Source organism: Ranitomeya imitator, chromosome 6 (assembly GCF_032444005.1).
Source record: "Ranitomeya imitator isolate aRanImi1 chromosome 6, aRanImi1.pri, whole genome shotgun sequence".
NCBI classification, from domain to species: domain Eukaryota; kingdom Metazoa; phylum Chordata; class Amphibia; order Anura; family Dendrobatidae; genus Ranitomeya; species Ranitomeya imitator.
In genome coordinates this window covers 13338748-13357308 of record NC_091287.1, presented here as the reverse complement: position 1 = coordinate 13357308, position 18561 = coordinate 13338748, and the positions used below count along the sequence as shown (strand labels likewise).

The following is an 18561-nucleotide window of genomic DNA, read 5'->3' as shown; positions in this document are numbered from 1 at the left end:
ACATTGAGCAACGCAGGATCCCCTGGTGCCAATGCAAATGCCCAATTCTGAGGGTCACCCCGCAGGAAAGATATTACAATCTTGACTTGCTGAGCGGGGTCTCCAGAGGAGCGAGATTTCAAAGAAAGAAACAACTTGCAATTGTTCCTAAAATTCAGAAAACTAGATCTATCTCCAGAAAAAAACTCTGGGATAGGAATTCTAGGTTCAGACATAGGAGCATGTACAACAAAATCTTGTATATTTTGAACCTTAGCAGCAAGATTATTCAGGCTGGAAGCCAAACTCTGGACGTCCATGATAAACAGCTGAGGTCAGAGCCATTCAAGGATTAAGAGGAGGTAAGACGCAGCCAGGCTGCAATTAAGGCTAGGCAGCAAACTCTGAGGGAAGGAAAAAAAAAAAAAAAAAAACTTCCTCAGACTACTTTTCCTCCTACTTCAGCCAATACGATTACCACTTTTCGGGCCGGCGATACTGTCATGATCCCAATGGCAGGGGATAACAAAAGGACAAGCACAAAAAACAGAACAAGCTCTAGGGTGATGGAAACTGAGCTGACCGCGATCCTGAACCTAATTCACACACTAGCAGTAGCCGGGGAACGTGCCTACGATGATTCTAGACGTCTCGCGCCAGCCGAAGGACTAGCTTCCCCTATTAGAAGAAACAAAGACCTCTCTTGCCTCCAGAGAAACACCCCACAGAAATAGCAGCCCCCCACATGTAATGACGGTGAAATGAGAGGAAAGCACATACGTAGTAATGAAAACAGATTCAGCAAAATGAGGCCCGCTAAAACTAGATAGCAGAGGATACAAAAGTGAACTGCGCGGTCAGCGAAAAACCCTACAAAAAACCATCCTGAAATTACTTGAACTCATGTGCCAACTCATGGAACATGAGGAGTAATATCAGCCCACTAGAGCAACCAGCAACAAGGAATCACATAACTGCAAGCTGGACTAAAACGAAAATAAAGCAAAACGTGGAACAGGAAAAATCAAAAACTTAGCTTGTCCTGAAGATTACAGAAGCGGAAAGCAGAGGTAACAAGACACACTGATTACATTGATCGCCGGCGAGGAAATGACAAGAAAGCCAGGTTAAATAGGAAACTCCCATATCCTGATAGAACAGGTGGACACCAGAGACCGCAGAGAACACAAGTCACCCAGTACCATCTGTAACCACCAGAGGGAGCCCAAAAACAGAATCCACAACACTCTGCGTTATAAACTGTAGTGAAACACTTGTTGGTTCAAAGTTCTCACAACACATCTAGATAAGTTCCTTGGGGGGTCTAGTTTCCAATATGGGGTCACTTGTGGGGGGTTTCTACTGTTTAGGTACATCAGGGGCTCTGCAAATGCAACATGACGCCTGCAGACCAATCCATCTAAGTCTGCATTTCAAACGGCGCTCCTTCCCTTCCGAGCTCTGCCGTGCACCCAAACAGTGGTTCCCCCAACATATGGGGTATCAGCGTTCTCAGGACAAGTTGGACAACAACTTTTGTGGTCTAATTTGTCCTGTTACCCTTGGGAAAATAAAAACGTGGGGGCTAAAATATCATTTTCGTGGAAAAAAAATATTTTTTATTTTCACGGCTCTGCGTTATAAACTGTAGTGAAACACTTGTTGGTTCAAAGCTCTCAAAACACATCTAGATAAGTTCCTTGGGGGGTCTAGTTTCCAATATGGAGTCACTTGTGGGGGGATTCTACTGTTTAGGTACATCAGGGGCTCTGCAAATGCAACATGACACCTGCAGACCAATCCATCTAAGTCTGCATTTCAAACGGTGCTCCTTCCCTTCCGAGCTCTGCCATGCACTCAAACGGTGGTTCCCCCCCCCACATATGGGGTATCAGCGTACTCAGGACAAATTGGACAATAACTTTTGTGGTCCAATTTCTCCTGTTACCCTTGGGAAAAAAAATTGCGGGCTAAAACATCATTTTGTGGAAAGAAAAAATGATTTTTTAATTTTCACAGCGCTACATTCTAAACTTTAGTGAAACAATTGGGGGTTAAAAGTGCTCACCACACATCTAGATAAGTTCCTTAGGGGGTCTTCTTTCCAAAATGGGGTCACTTGTGGGGGCTTTCCACTGTTAAGGCACGTCAGGGGCTCTCCAAATGCGACAAGGGTTCCGATCTCAATTCCAGCCAATTTTGCATTGAAAAATCAAATGCCGCTCCTTCCCTTCCGAGCTCTGCCATGCGCTCAAACAGTGGTTTATCCCCATATATGAAGTATCAGCGTACTCAGGACAAATTGCACAACAACTTTTGGGGTCCAATTTATCCTGTTACCCTTGGGAAAATAAAAAATTTGGGGCAAAAAGATCATTTTTTGTGAAAATGAATATGAATTTTTTTTTACGGCTCTACATTATAAACTTCTGTGAAGCACTTGGAGGTTCAAAGTGCTCACCACACATCTAGATTAGTTCCTTAGAGGGTCTACTTTCCAAAATGGTGTCACTTGTGGGGGTTTCCACTGTTTAGGCACGTCAGGGGCTCTCCAATCGTGACATGGGCTCCTGTTATGACCTGATGGTTAGGAGCACCAGGCAAGACCTGATAGTTAAACTCATACAGGACGAGCTCTGGGATGTAGGAGCTCTGCTGACCGCAAGCCCTAATCCTAACACACACACTAGAAATAGCCGTGGAGCGCTCCTGACATGACCTAGGCGCCTCGTCACAGCCTAAGAGCTAACTAGCCCTAGAGATAGAAAATAAAGCCTACCTTGCCTCAGAGAAATTCCCCAAAGGAAAAGGAAGCCCCCCACATATATTGACTGTGAGTAAAGATGAAAGTCACAAACGCAGAAATGAAACAGGTTTCAGCAAAGGGAGGCCAGACTTACTAAATAGACAGAGGATAGGAAAGGTATCTTTGCGGTCCGCACAAAAAACTACAAAAGACCACGCAGAGTGTGCAAAAAAAGACCTCCGCACCGACTCACGGTGCGGAGGGGCCACTCTGCATCCCAGAGCTTCCAGCTGGCAAGACAAAATCATGATAACCAGCTGGACAAGAAAACAATGAACAAATAATGACTATCAGGAACTTAGCTTCTGCAGGAGAAGACAGGTCACCAGAAAGATCCAGGAGCGAACTGAACCAATGCAGAAACATTGACAGCTGGCATGGAGTAACGATCTGAGTGGAGTTAAATAGAACAGCCAACCAAAGGATAAACCACGTCACCTGTGTAAGGAACCTCAGAAGCAGCAGCTTCACTCACAGCCACCAGAGGGAGCCCATAGACAGAACTCGCCGAAGTATCATTCACGACCACAGGAGGGAGTTCGACAACAGAATTCACAACAGGCTCCGATCTCAATTCCAGCAAATCTTGCATTGAAAAGTCAAATGGCGCTCCTTCCCTTCCAATTTATCCTGTTACCCTTGGTAAGATGAAACAAATTGGACCTGAAGTAAAAATTTTGTGAAAAAAAAAGTTAAATGTTCAACTTTTTTTAAACATTCAAAAAATTCCTGTGAAGCACCTGAAGGGTTAATACACTTTTTGAATGTGGTTTTGAGTACCTTGAGGGGTGCAGTTTTTAGAATGGTGTCACTTTGGGGCATTTTCTGTCATATAGACCCCTCAAAGTCACTTCAAGTGTGAGGTGGTCCGTAAAAAAAATGGTTTTGCAAATTTTGTTGCAAAAATGAGAAATCGCTGGTCAACTTTTAACCCTTATAACTCCCTAACAAAAAAAATTATGTTTCCAAAATTGTGCTGATGTAAAGCAGACATGTGGGAAATGTTGTTTATTAACTATATTATGTGATATAACTCTCTAATTTAAGGGCATAAAAACTAAAAGTTTGAAAATTGCTAAATTTTCATAATTTCCGACAAATTTTTTTTTTTTCACAAATAAATGCAAGTGAAATCGAAGACGTTTTACCACTATCATGAAGTACAATATGTCAAGAGAAAAGAATGTCAGAATCACCAGGATCCGTTGAAGCGTTTCAGAGTTATGACCTCATAAAGTGACAGTGGTCAGAATTGTAAAAATTGGCCCTGTCACTTAGGTGAAAACAGGCTTTGGGGTGAAGGGGTTAAATCAGAGAGATATGTCACGAAAAATAGTTAATAAATAACATTTCCCACATGTCTCCTTTACATCAGCACAATTTTGGAAACAACATTTTTTTTGTTAGGGAGTTATAAGGGTTAAAAGTTGACCAGCAATTTCTCATTTTTACAACACCATTTTTTTTAGGGACCACATCACATTTGAAGTCATTTTGAGGGGTCTATATGATAGAAAATAACGAAGTGTGACACCATTCTAAAAACTGCACCCCTCAAGGTGCTCAAAACCATATTTAAGAAGTTTATTAACCCTTTACGTGCTTCACAGGAATTGAAACAATGTGGAAGGAAAAAATGAACATTTAACTTTTTTTTGCAAACATTTTAATTCAGAACCATTTTTTTTTATTTTCACATGTGTAAAAACAGAAATGTAACCATAAATGTTGTTGTGCAATTTCTCCTGAACACGCCAATACCCCATATGTGGGGGTAAACCACTTTTTGGGCGCACCGCAGAGCTTGGAAGTGAAGGAGCGCCGTTTTACTTTTTCAATGCAGAATTGGCTGGAATTGAGATCAGACGCCATGTCACGTTTAGAGAGCCCCTGATGTGCCTAAACAGTGGAAACCCCCCACAAGTGACACCATTTTGGAAACTAGACCCCTAAAGGAACTTATCTAGATGTGTTTTGAGCACTTTGAACCCCCCAAGTGCTTCACAGTAGTTTATAACGTAGAGCCGTGAAAATAAAAAATCGCATTTGTTTACACAAAAATGATCTTTTCGCCCACAAATTCTTATTTTCACAAGGGTAACAGGAGAAATTAGACCACAAAAGTTGTTGTGCAATTTCTCCTGAATACGTCGATACCCCATATGTGAGGGTAAACCACTTTTTGGGCGCACCGCAGAGCTTGGAAGTGAAAGAGCGCCTTTTGACTTTTTCAATGCAGAATTGGCTGGAATTGAGATCAGACGCCATGTCACGTTTAGAGAGCCCCTGATGTGCCTAAACAGTGGAAACCCTCCACAAGTGACACCATTTTGGAAACTAGACCCCTTAATGAATTTATCTAGATGTGTGGCGAGCACTTTGAGCCCCCAAGTGCTTCACAGAAGTTTATAACGTAGAGCCGTGAAAATACAAAATCACATTTTTTCTACAAAAATGTTCTTTTTGCCCCCAAATTTTTATTTTCACAAGGGTAACAGGAGAAATTAGACCACAAAAGTTGTAGTGCAATTTCTCCTGAGTACGTCGATACCCCATATGTGGGGGTAAACCACTGTTTGGGCGCACCGCAGAGCTTGGAAGAGGAGTGCCATTTTACTTTTTCAATGTAGAATTGTCTGGAATTGAGATCGGACGCCATGTCGCGTTTGGAGAGCCCCTGATGTGCCTAAACAGTAGAAACCCTCCACAAGTGACCCCATTTTGGAAACTAGACCCCCCCATGGAACTTATCTAGATGTGTGGTGAGAACTTTGAATGCCCAAGTGCTTCACAGAAGTTTAGAATGCAGAGTCGTGAAAATAAAAAATAAAAAAAAAATTCCACAAAAAAAGATCTTGTAGCCCCCAAGCTTTTATTTTCACAAGGGTAACAGGAGAAATTGGACAGCAATAGTTGTTGTCCAATTTATCCCGAGTACGCTGATGCCCCATATGTAGGAGTAAACCACTGTTTGGGCGCACAGCAAAGCTCGGAAGGGAAGGAGCGCCGTTTTGGAATGCAGACTTTGATAGAATGGTCTGTGGGCGTTATGTTGCGATTGCAGAGCCCCTGATGTACCTAAACTGTAGTAACCCCCCACAAGTGACCCCATTTTGGAAACTAGGCCCCCCAAGGAACTTATCTAGATGTGTGGTGAGAACTTTGAATGCCCAAGTGCTTCACAGAAGTTTAGAATGCAGAGTCGTGAAAATAAAAAATATTTTTTGTTCCACAAACAAGATTTTGTAGCCCCCAAGTTTTTATTTTCACAAGGGTAACAGGAGAAATTGGACCACTAAAGTTGTTGTCCAATTTATCTCGAGTATGCTGATGCCCCATATGTGGGGGTAAACCACTTTTTGGGTGCACGGCAGAGCTCGGAAGAGAAGGAGCGCCGTTTTGGAATGCAGACTTAGATAGAATGGTCTGTGGGCGTTATGTTGCGTTTGCAGAGCCCCTGATGTACCTAAACAGTAGTAACCCCCCACAAGTGACCCCATTTTGGAAACTAGGCCCCCCAAGGAACTTATCTAGATGTGTGGTGAGAACTTTGAATGCCCAAGTGCTTCACAGAAGTTTAGAATGCAGAGTCGTGAAAATAAAAAATAAAAAAAAATTTCCACAAAAAAAGATCTTGTAGCCCCCAAGCTTTTATTTTCACAAGGGTAACAGGAGAAATTGGACAGCAATAGTTGTTGTCCAATTTATCCCGAGTACGCTGATGCCCCATATGTAGGAGTAAACCACTGTTTGGGCGCACAGCAAAGCTCGGAAGGGAAGGAGCGCCGTTTTGGAATGCAGACTTTGATAGAATGGTCTGTGGGCGTTATGTTGCGATTGCAGAGCCCCTGATGTACCTAAACTGTAGTAACCCCCCACAAGTGACCCCATTTTGGAAACTAGACCCCCCAAGGAACTTATCTAGATGTGTGGTGAGAACTTTGAATGCCCAAGTGCTTCACAGAAGTTTAGAATGCAGAGTCGTGAAAATAAAAAATATTTTTTGTTCCACAAACAAGATTTTGTAGCCCCCAAGTTTTTATTTTCACAAGGGTAACAGGAGAAATTGGACCACTAAAGTTGTTGTCCAATTTATCTCGAGTATGCTGATGCCCCATATGTGGGGGTAAACCACTTTTTGGGTGCACGGCAGAGCTCGGAAGGGAAGGAGCGCCGTTTTGGAATGCAGACTTAGATAGAATGGTCTGTGGGCGTTATGTTGCGTTTGCAGAGCCCCTGATGTACCTAAACAGTAGTAACCCCCCCACAAGTGACCCCATTTTGGAAACTAGGCCCCCCAAGGAACTTATCTAGATGTGTGGTGAGAACTTTGAATGCCCAAGTGCTTCACAGAAGATTAGAATGCAGAGTCGTGAAAATAAAAAATAAAAAAATTTCCACAAAAAAGATTTTGTAGCCCCCAAGTTTTTATTTTCACAAGGGTAACAAGAGAAATTGGACCACTAAAGTTGTTGTCCAATTTATCCCGAGTACGCTGATGCCCTATATGTAGGGGTAAACCACTGTTTGGGCGCACAGCAGAGCTCGGAAAGGAAGGAGCGCCGTTTTGGAATGCAGACTTAGGCTACTTTCACACTAGCGTTTTCTGCAATCCGTCACAATGCGTCGTTTTGCAGAAAAAACGCATCCTGCAAAAGTGCTTGCAGGATGCGTTCTTTCCCCATAGACTTGCATTGACGACGCATTTGCGACGGATTGCCACACGTCGCATCCGTCGAGCGACGGATGCGTTGTGCTTTGGCGGACCGTCGGGAGCAAAAAACGCTACATGTAACGTTTTTTGCTCCTGACGGACCACTTTTTCCGACAGCGCATGCGCGGCCGGAACTCCGCCCCCACCTCCCCGCACCTTATAATGGGGCAGCAGATGCGCCGGAGAAATGCATCCGCTGCCTCCATTGTGCAATGCGTTAAACGCTAGCGTCGGAATCTCTCCCCAACGCATTGCGACGGGGAGATTCCGACGCTAGTGTGAAAGAAGCCTTAGATAGAATGGTCTGTGGGCATTATGTTGCGTTTGCAGAGCCCCTGATGTACCTAAACAGTAGTAACCCCCCACAAGTGACCCCATTTTGGAAACTAGGCCCCCCAAGGAACTTATATAGATGCGTGGTGAGAACTTTGAATGCCCAAGTGCTTCACATTTCTAGAATTCGCCCTTTTCTTACTTTCGACTCTACAAAAACTCTGACTGTTTCACTTATTCATTCTCGTCTGGACTATTGTAACTCTCTACTAATCGGCCTCCCTCTTACCAAACTTTCCCCGCTCCAATCTGTCCTGAATGCTGCTGCCAGGATCATATTCCTCACCAACCGTTACACCGATGCCTCTACCTTGTGCCAGTCATTACCCTGGCTACCCATCCACTCCAGAATCCAGTACAAAACTACTACCCTCATCCACAAAGCACTCCATGGCTCAGCACCACCCTACATCTCCTCCCTGGTATCAGTCTACCACCCTACCCGTGCCCTCCGCTCCGCTAATGACCTCAGGTTAGCATCCTCAATAATCAGAACCTCCCACTCCCGTCTCCAAGACTTTACACGTGCTGCGCCGATTCTTTGGAATGCACTACCTAGGTTAATACGATTAATCCCCAATCCCCACAGTTTTAAGCGTACCCTAAAAACTCATTTGTTCAGACTGGCCTACCGCCTCAATGCATTAACCTAACTATCCCTGTGTGGCCTATTTATTAAAAAAAAAAAAAACAACAATCAGGTTCCTCGCATCATGTTCTCATTCACTTTATGCAGTTAATAGCCCTCTGTGTCTGTACTGTTACATACTTAGGCTGATAACTGGTTCATGCAGCTTTACATGAACACCTGAGCCTTACACTATGGCCGGTCCGAATAACTAAAGCAATTGTTACCATCCACCTCTCGTGTCTCCCCTTTTCCTCATAGTTTGTAGCTTGCGAGCAGCAGGGCCCTCATTCCTCCTGGTATCTGTTTTGAACTGTATTTCTGTTATGCTGTAATGTCTATTGTCTGTACAAGTCCCCTCTATAATTTGTAAAGCGCTGCGGAATATGTTGGCGCTATATAAATAAAAATTATTATTATATTATTATTCACAGAAGTTTATAATGCAGAGTCGTGAAAATAAAAAAATAAAAAATTTTTCCACAAAAAATATATTTTTTTTCCACAAAAAAGATTTTGTAGCCCCCAAGTTTTTATTTTTACATGGGTAACAGGAGAAATCGGACCCCAAAAGCTGTTGTCCAATTTATCCCGAGTACGCTGATGCCCCATATGTGGGGGTAACCCACTGTTTGGGCACACGGCAGAGCTCAGAAGGGAGGGAGCACCATTTGACTTTTTGAGCGCAAAATTGGCTGTCGTGTTTGGAGACCCCCTGATGTACCTAAACAGTGGAAACCCCCCAATTCTAACTCCAACCCTAACCCCAACACACCCCTAACCCTAATCCCAACCCGATCCATAATCCTAATCACAATGCTAACGATAATCACAACCCTTACCCCAAAACAATCCTAATGTCAACCCTAACCATAACCCTAATCAAAACCCTAAATCCAACACACCCCTAATCCTAATCTCAACCCTAACCTCAAACCTAACCCTAATCCCAATACACCCCTAATCCCAACCTTAACCTTAACCCTAATCCCAAACCTATCCCTAATCCCAAGCGTAACCCTAATGCCAACCCTAATCCAAACCCTAACCCTAATCCCAACCCTAGCCCTAACTTTAGCCGCAACCCTAGCCCTAACTTTAGCCGCAACCCTAGCCCTAACTTTAGCCCCAACCCTAGCCCTAAGCCTAAATTTAGCCCCAAACCTAACCCTAACTTTAGCTCCAACCCTAACCCTAGCCCTAACTTTAGCCCCAACCCTAACCCTAGCCCTAACTTTAGCCCCAACCCTAACTGTTGTGAAAGGTAATTCAGTACCACAATGGAACATAGAGGTCAGCGCACATACAGTGACCTGGCAATAACCCAAAAAACAAGAACGAGCTCTGAGACGTGGGAACTCTGTTGACCGCAATCCCTAATCCTCTAAAACCACACTAAAGGCAGCCGTGGATTGCGCCTAACGCTCCCTATGCAACTCGGCACGGCCTGAGAAACTAGCTAGCCTGAAGATAGAAAATAAGCCTACCTTGCCTCAGAGAAATACCCCAAAGGAAAAGGCAGCCCCCACATATAATGACTGTGAGTTAAGATGAAAAGACAAACGTAGAGATGAAATAGATTTAGCAAAGTGAGGCCCAACTTTCTGAACAGAGCGAGGATAGGAAAGGTAACTTTGCGGTCAACACAAAACCCTACAAACACCACGCAAAGGGGGCAAAAAGACCCTCCGTACCGAACTAACGGCATGGAGGTACACCCTCTGCGTCCCAGAGCTTCCAGCAAGCAGTAAAAAACAAATTGACAAGCTGGACAGAAAAAAACAGCAAACAAATAGCAAAGAAGAACTTAGCTATGCAAAGCAGCAGGCCACAGGAACGATCCAGGAGGAAACAGGTCCAATACTAGAACATTGACTGGAGGCCAGGATCAAAGCACTAGGTGGAGTTAAATAGAGCAGCACCCAACGACTTCACCATATCACCTGAGGAAGGAAACTCAGAAGCCGCAGTACCACTTTCCTCCACCAACGGAAGCTCACAGAGAGAACCAGCCGAAGTACCACTTGTGACCACAGGAGGGAGCTCTGCCACAGAATTCACAACACCTAACCCTAAGGCTACTTTCACACTTGCGTCGTTTGGTATCCGTCGCAATCCGTCGTTTTGGACAAAAAACGGATCCTGCTAATGTGCCCGCAGGATGCGTTTTTTGCCCATAGACTTGTATTGCCGACGGATCGCGACGTGCACTGGATCAGTTGTGTTTTGGCGGACAGTCGGCACAAAAAAATCGTTCAATGTAACGTTTTTTTGTACGTCGCGTCCGCCATTTCCGACCGCGCATGCGTGGCCGTAACTCCGCCCCCTCCTCCCCAGGACATAGATTGGGCAGCGGATGCGTTGAAAAACTGCATCCGCTGCCCACTTTGTGCACAATTTTCACAACGTGCGTCGGTATGTCGGGCCAACGCATTGCGACGGCCCCGTACCGACGCAAGTGTGAAAGAAGCCTAACCCTATATTTAGCCCCAACCCTAACCCTAAATTTAGCCCTAACCCTAGCCCTAACCCTAATTTTAGCCCCAACTGCTTTCTCCTGTCGGCTGGCAGATGGCGACAGATGGAGGGCGCACTGCGCATGCGCCCACCATTTTGTTTCCCAAAGAAGACGCCGGCGGGCAGGACACGACGCAGGAGGACCCAAGGACACCGGTAAGTATAATAGGGTCCCCGAATCCCCCTATTTCTCTGTCCTCTGATTTGTGATCACATAAGAGGATAGAGAATTACACACCACTTTTTTATTTTTGATTTTTTTTTGTGATCGCCGGTAAACAGATAATTACCGGCGATCGCAAAACAGGGGTCGGTATAACCGACCCCGATCATGTTCTTTGGGGTCTCGGCTACCCCCGGCAGCCGAGACTCCAAAGATCCTCCCGGTGCCGGCCGGCGCACTGCGCATGTGCCCGCCATTTTTTTGCCGGAAAAAGATGGCAGCGCCCATCGGGAGCCACGAAGAGCACCGGGGGAGACAGGTGAGTATTTGGGGGCTATCTGGGATCCCATTTCTCTGTCCTCTGATGTGCGATCACATCGGAGGACAGAGAAATTAAAAGGGAAATTGCGGTTTTTTTTTGCGATCGCCGGTAAACGGTTAATTACCGGCGATCGCAAAAGCGGGGTCGGTAAAAAAAACCCCAAATCATGTTCTCTGGGGTCTCGGCTACCCCCTGCAGCCGAGACCCCGGAGAAAATCGGACTCGGGCGCTATTTACTTTTTCCACAGCGCCGTTAATTAACGGCGCTGTGGTTTAAGTACCCTTAACTGCCGCCGTTAAAAGGCGTATCGGTGGTCGTTAAGGGGTTAAACCAGACCCTGACTACCTTCCCAAGGTAGCAAAGAAATTTCACAGATCACAAGAAATACTCCTGCCCACCTTCTTCAGTACTCCCTCCACTCCTGAAGAACAGAATTATCACACTCTAGGTGTTAGGAGAGTAGTTTTAAAATACATTGAAAGGACCCGCAGCTGGCGACAGTGTAGGGCTCTGTTCATATCCATCCAAGGTCACAAGAAAGGTCATGGAGTCACAAAAAGCACCTTATCCCGGTGGATCAGGGAGTCTATCAGACTGGCTTATTCTGCGAGGAAAGAAAACCCTCCGGAAGGCATAACAGCGCACTCTACCAGAGCTATGGCATCCTCCTGGGCCGAAAGAGGAGACGTCCCAATTGAAACTATATGTAAGGCGGCAACATGGTCAGATCCTTCTTCTTTCTATAACCACTATAGGCTTGACCTATCATCAACGTCTGACCTAGACTTTGGCAGGACTGTCCTCAGCACGGTGGTCCCTCCCTAGGTGATGGTCTCTGAAAAATCTCCAGTAGGGTTCTGTCGTGGCGAAGAGTAAAAAGCCGGATTATTCACCGGTAATGCTCTTTTAGTGAGTCCACGACAGCACCCTCTCACATCCCTCCCTAGGTTAACATAGTATATGCTAATGAGTAAAATTCCTCTTACCAACCATAGATCAAATAAGATTAAATTTATATAATGATATTTTGCCTAACACTGGTGGTCCTCCGGGTACTCTGAAATCAAAACTGAGGAGGAAAGGCGGACCGTCCCCTTTTATCTTTCTGTAGGTTTCCTGTTCCTGTGGGGCTGATCCCTCTCTCCAGTAGGGTGCTGTCGTGGACTCATTAAAAGAGCATTACCGGTGAGTGATCTGGCTTTTCCTTCAACTTTGACCAAGTTTCCTGTGTCTTTGTAGCTCACACATCCCCAAAACATCAGCGATCCACCTCCATGCTTTACAGTAGGAATGGTGTTCCTTTCATCATAGGCCTTGTTGACCTCTCTCCAAATGTAACGTTTATGGTTGTGGCCAAAAAGTTCTATTTTGGTCTCATCACTCCAAATTACCTTGTTCCAGAAGTTTTGAGGCTTGTCTCTGTGCCGTTTTGCATATTGTAGGTGAGATACCTTGTGGCATTTGTGCAGTAAAGGCTTTCTTCTGGTGACTCCACCATGCATATTTCTTCAAGTGCCTCCTTATTGTGCATCTTGAAACAGCCACACCACTAGTTTTCAGAGAGTCCAGCATTTCAGCGGATGTTATTTGTGGGTTTTCTTTGCATCCTGAGCAATTTTCCAGGCAGTTGTGGACGACATTTTTGTTGGTCTACCTGACCGTGGTTTCATTTTTACAGAGCCCCTGATTTTACATTTGTTACTGTTTGCACTGTTTGAACGCTGCTGACTGGCATTATCAATTTATTGGATATTTTTTTGTATCCCTTTCCTGTTTTATACAGTTCAACTACTTTTTCCCATAGATCCGTTGACAATTCTTTTGCTTTCCCCATGACTCACAATGCAGAAAGTTCAGTGGCTAGATGAAAGATGCAAGAGTCTGTCTGGATCCCAGAAACTCACTTAGCTTTTATGCACACTGTTACATACCTGCTTCTCAGGACGTGACTGGGGGTTGCGCCTGCAAATGTTAATCTATCTCCCACCGCTGCACCAATTTGTCACGTACCTTCTTCTCAGCACGTGACTGGGGTTTGGTCTGCAAGACATCTGAGCTCTTCCAGACTGACATCTGTCCGCAGGGCCTCCTGGAAGCTCTTACTGTCAGCTTGCAGGCCCTGGCCTAGTGTGACTGCCAGGCCCTGGTCTGAAGCGGAGTCTTCAGTGTCTGTTATCAGGGACCTTCGTGGGTGTGCCATGTATGGAGGCTCCGGTGCCACAGTATGGGCCTCCTGTTCTGGCAGTTCTGTCTGAGACTCATCCTCTAATCTCTGGGGTTGAATCTGAGCCGCAGCCTGACTCTGGGTCAAAGCTTCCACATATATACAGTCCTGTGCATTGGGACATTTTCCCTCCTCTCACGGGATCTCAGGTGGGTCACTTGCTTCCACCTTCTCTGTAGCATTTAATTGCAAGGGAGGAACATAGTGGGACACTATCCTCCCCAGGTCCGTGCCTAGCAACACATTGGTGGGAATAGCCTCTGATACTCCCACTTCTCTCAGTCCTTTCCCTGCTCCCCAGTCCAGGTACACATGGGCCATGGGCACGGCAGGGTTGACTCCTCCAATCCCAGTTATAGATATAGTCTTTCCTGGTATGATATCTGCAGGGGTTATCATGGCTGGATGCAACAGAGTCACCTCTGCCCCAGTGTCTCTGAGATCAATGGTGACTTTATTGCCAACAGTGACAGGTTGACAGTTCTCATTAGCCCTCGCATCAGAGCCGGCTACAAAGAGGACAGACAGTGGGGACACAGACGGCTTTGTGGTTGTAGTTGGGCATTTCTCCCTATCAGGGCAGACAGCGCTAACATGTCCCACTTTGTTGCAGGAGAAGCACCGGCGTGCATCGCCTAGAGAATGTCTATTTCCCGGGGCCCCATAGAAGGTGGGCTTGGACAGCACTGGTGATCGGCCGGCAGAGGGAGAAGGGTCCCCATTTGGCTTACCTCCCCCCCAGCTGAATCCCGATGGCTTCCACACCTCAGGCATCCTGTTAGCCACATAGCAGTCCGCAATCCTTGCAGCCTGATCTGCAGTTTGTGGCTCCCAATCACACACAAATTGTCGCACATCCGTGGGGCACATGTGAAGAAATTGATCCTTGAACATAAGATTCGTTAAGTCCTCGAAACTGTTGACAGAAAGTCCCCTGATGCATTGGTGGAACGTGGTCCTCAAGGTGCTCACAACATCCCCATAGCTGTCAGTTGATCCACGTTGTTGGATCCGGAACTTTCCCAGATACACTTCTGGGGTTAGGTTGTATTTCCTGATCAGGGCCTCTTTTATGGCCTCATAGTTCGCATCTAACTCTGGTGGGAGGCCAGCAAAAACTTCCAGGGCTTTGCCTCTCAACCCTGGGGTTAGACACTGCGCCCACTGCTCACGGGGTAGATGGTAGTGCCTGCAGGTTTTTTCAACCCCCCGAAGGAAAGTATCCAAGTCCGTATCCTTCTCCATCACAGGGAAGTTTTCCAGACGTGGTCTCCTCGGATTTATGTCCTGGAGGGTGGTTAGCTGCGGGATGTTACCCCTTTCTATTTGAGTCATCTGAAGCTTGAAAGCTCTGTCCTCCCAGCGTTCTGCAGCCTCTCTCTCCTCCCGACGTTCTGCAGCCTCTCTCTCCTCCTGACGTTCTGCAGCCTCTCTCTCGGCCCGGTCCTGGCGTTCTGCAGCCTCTCTCTCGGCCCGGTCCTGGCGTTCTGCAGCCTCTCTCTCGGCCCGGCTTTCTGCAGTTGCAGCCTGGCGTTCTGCCGCCTCTCAGCCTGTCGGTACTGTAGAATAAGCTGCATGTGCAGATTGGGATCACTTGTTCCCAGCTGTTATAAGGCCATTTGTAAAGTAGAGTCCATAGGCTCCTCAGCACTGGCATTACTGGCATCTCCAGAAGGTATCTCCGGTGCAAGAGCTGGCATTGCTGGGTCCCTCTGAGGTGGGCTCTCTCCTTGGCCAGATGCTTCAGCACTTTGCTCTATGTCCTGCTCGACCAAGGCGCGTATCAGCAGTTCCTAGGATTTGTCAGCCGCCTCTATGCCTCTTTGCTCAGCTTCTTGTACTGGGCTGCCATATCAATGAACAGCCTTTGTCAAATAAAAGATAGAAAAGAAAAATGGGGGAGAGAAACTGTTTGCAAGTATGTCTAAGTAAGCACTGAGTTGAACCTTGTAGAACTGGTGCACTCCTCTCAAGGATACCAATTCTTTAGTACAGGGAGTAATTGCTTAAACCATGCACTAATGCTCTAATAGAAATAATTATCTGCCACCAATTTGTCACTTACCCGTTTCTCAGCACGTGACTTGGGGTTGTGCCTGCAAGGGTTAATCTATCTCCCCACTCTCAGTCCCAGCATTCAACTTCTGTCCTATGCTGCAATGGAAGCATAATTCACACACCGACGCTGGCCACACACCCGCTCATACGCGCTGCCACCACTCACCGAACACACGGGCGATGAGTCCCGGACTATTACTAATACTGTCTACCACTCATAAGGGTCAAACACTTTAAGGCTATGGATGCTTTAGAGCATGCCAGGTTAAGACTTATTAAAGTTTCAAGCTTTAATAGAAAAGGTACAGTGCTTACAATAAACAATATAAAAAATATGGTAATAAAAAAGTGACATACAAATATGCAAAACAGTTATAAAAACAAAGGGATAAAACTTAGAAATATCTGAACTTTGCAGTCCGGCATTCTGCTCTCTTGGGGGGATGAATATGGAATCACATTGGCTCACATCAGCTTGGCTGCCCCTCAATCTGTGAACAGCTTTCTATGTGTAAAGGCCTAATTTATAGATTCAACCTGGAGGTCAAATTTCTAGACCAGCCTCTCAGGATAATATTCTAAGGGCCCTGACGAAGAAGGAGTGTATCCTTCGAAACGCGTTGGATTGGTTGCCCTGACACGCGCCCACCCACCAACCTTGTGACGTCACAACAGTTGCCACGCCCCTCACACACTCCGCCACTGCTCTGGCGTTGCTTCCGGCCGGGGCACGCTAGGAGTTGGCGGTTCCTGTCCATTCTTGATGCCTAGTGAGCAGAGACCTTCTGGGGTAAGCCAGTCTGGGCACCACCCCGCAGCCCTACGGAGCAGCCTGACACGTTAACCTACAAGGAGGACCGACATTCCCTGATCCTCGCAACTATCCTCGCCTCTACAACCAGTAAGTGCATTCTTTATGATAATTAGCACTCCTGCACTGTCAGTTATTATCGGGCGAAGGATTACCCCGCTAGAATCACCAATGTTTTTGTTTACATACAGTTCTGAGGAATAGCCAATTTATTGAGTTTGATACTCCAAGCAGAGCACTCCTTGACTTTTTCTTTGGTGGAAGCGTTGACGCAGTGCACGTACCAGCAGTACCACTTTATAGCGCAGGTGATATAACCATATGCTTTTTATTATTATTATTATTATTTATTGTTATAGCGCCATTTACTCCATGGCACTTTACATGTAAGAAGGGGTATACATATACATATTCCACTACACACATAAGAGCTTACACTCTACAGGAGAGGACCCCACTGATCATAAGAGCTTATGGAGCGCCCCCAGACACAGGTTCTCGGTACCGGTCCTCTCTGTCTCATTTCTGGGGTTGTCACGGTGGCTGTACCCGGTCCGTGACCCTGCTAAGGGGCGTCCAATGAAAGGTGATTCAAATTTGTCAAGGTTTCGTGACGCCACCTGTGGTATTCGGTCAGGGTGACCGACGCTGCTTAGGGGTCCGCTGGGGTGATGGAATGGCAGCTAGATGGAATACCTTCCCACAGGTGAAGTATATCCCCAGGGCTTCCCAGTAAGGTGGATGGTGATGGTGTGAGGTGCAGTCAATAACGAAGAAACACAGAATGCAGTCACTTTACCTTTTACTGAAGGCTTCGGGATCCGCAATCCAGAGCACAGTTAACAGGGCTGTCTGAGACCGGCCGGTCCGAAGGCACATCCAGAGTTCCCTTTGCAGGTGGGAATCAGTGTCTACCTTCTAGCGCCTGTGTGTTGTAGTCCTTCCCTGCTAAGCACCACGGGATAGCCCTCACAACTGTCGTATCTGTTCCTTCTCTCTCTCCGTCCCCCAGATAATATGGCTAGGACGCACCCGTATGACAGGTCGGCCTGGAGTTCTTCTGGGACCCTAGAGACGCCCCTCTCCCACGATTGCCTCCTATGTCTGCTTAGGTGATGTAAGGTAGACAGCCAACCTGTAATTAACTGTCCTGCCGCTGTTTGAAGTAATGCGTGGAGTCTACACGCCTCAGAAGGATGTTGCCGTTCTCGGGCACGACTCCTTCTGGTTCTATCTCCTTCGTACTATGATCCCACTTCTCACTTCTCCAAAATATCCTTCTCTTCGTGTCCTTCCTTGAGATACCGCCGCAAGGTAGTGCAGGCGCGGTCCCGTAACAATCTGTCCTTTCTGCTAGGTACCTGCCAGATTCCCAGTTCTGACAGGTCCTCCCTGGAGCTCTCCCAGGCTGCGTTCTGACCTAACTTCCTATCCAACCCCCAGTTTTACCAGTGTGAGGAGTGGCCTAGTACATAGTGCCTTTTGCTCCCCCTGGTGGCCGGAGTGTGAAGTGTAGTGTGTGGCTGTGATACCTGGTCAAGTGAACTCCTTTAGTGCAATCAGATATAACATTGCTCCCCTTACTGCAACGACCAGGACTTTGGGGCGCTGCACTTACACTCTACAGGAGAGAGAGAGGACCCCACTGACCATAAGAGCTTACACTCTACAGGAGAGAGGACCCCACTGATCATAGGAGCTTACACTCTACAGGAGAAAGAGAGGACCCCACTGACCATAAGAGCTTACACTCTACAGGAGAGAGGACCCCACTGATCATAGGAGCTTACACTCTACAGGAGAAAGAGAGGACCCCACTGACCATAAGAGCTTACACTCTACAGGAGAGAGGACCCCACTGACCATAAGAGCTTACACTCTACAGGAGAGAGAGGACCCCACTGACCATAAGAGATTACATTCTACAGGAGAGAGAGAGGACCCCACTGACCATAAGAGCTTACACTCTACAGGAGAGAGGACCCCACTGACCATAAGAGCTTAC

General features: G+C 46.5%; 1 protein-coding gene across 1 annotated transcript; it reads right to left on the bottom strand.

The window, feature by feature from the left end:
* Positions 1 to 13873: 13873 nt before the first annotated feature.
* On the bottom strand, positions 13874 to 14932 carry LOC138641628 (uncharacterized; the record flags this gene model as incomplete). The annotated part of the gene is made up of 1 exon (XM_069729164.1): positions 13874 to 14932. A coding segment is annotated over exon 1 (1059 nt), but the record flags the coding sequence as incomplete, so codon positions are not given.
* Positions 14933 to 18561: the final 3629 nt, after the last annotated feature.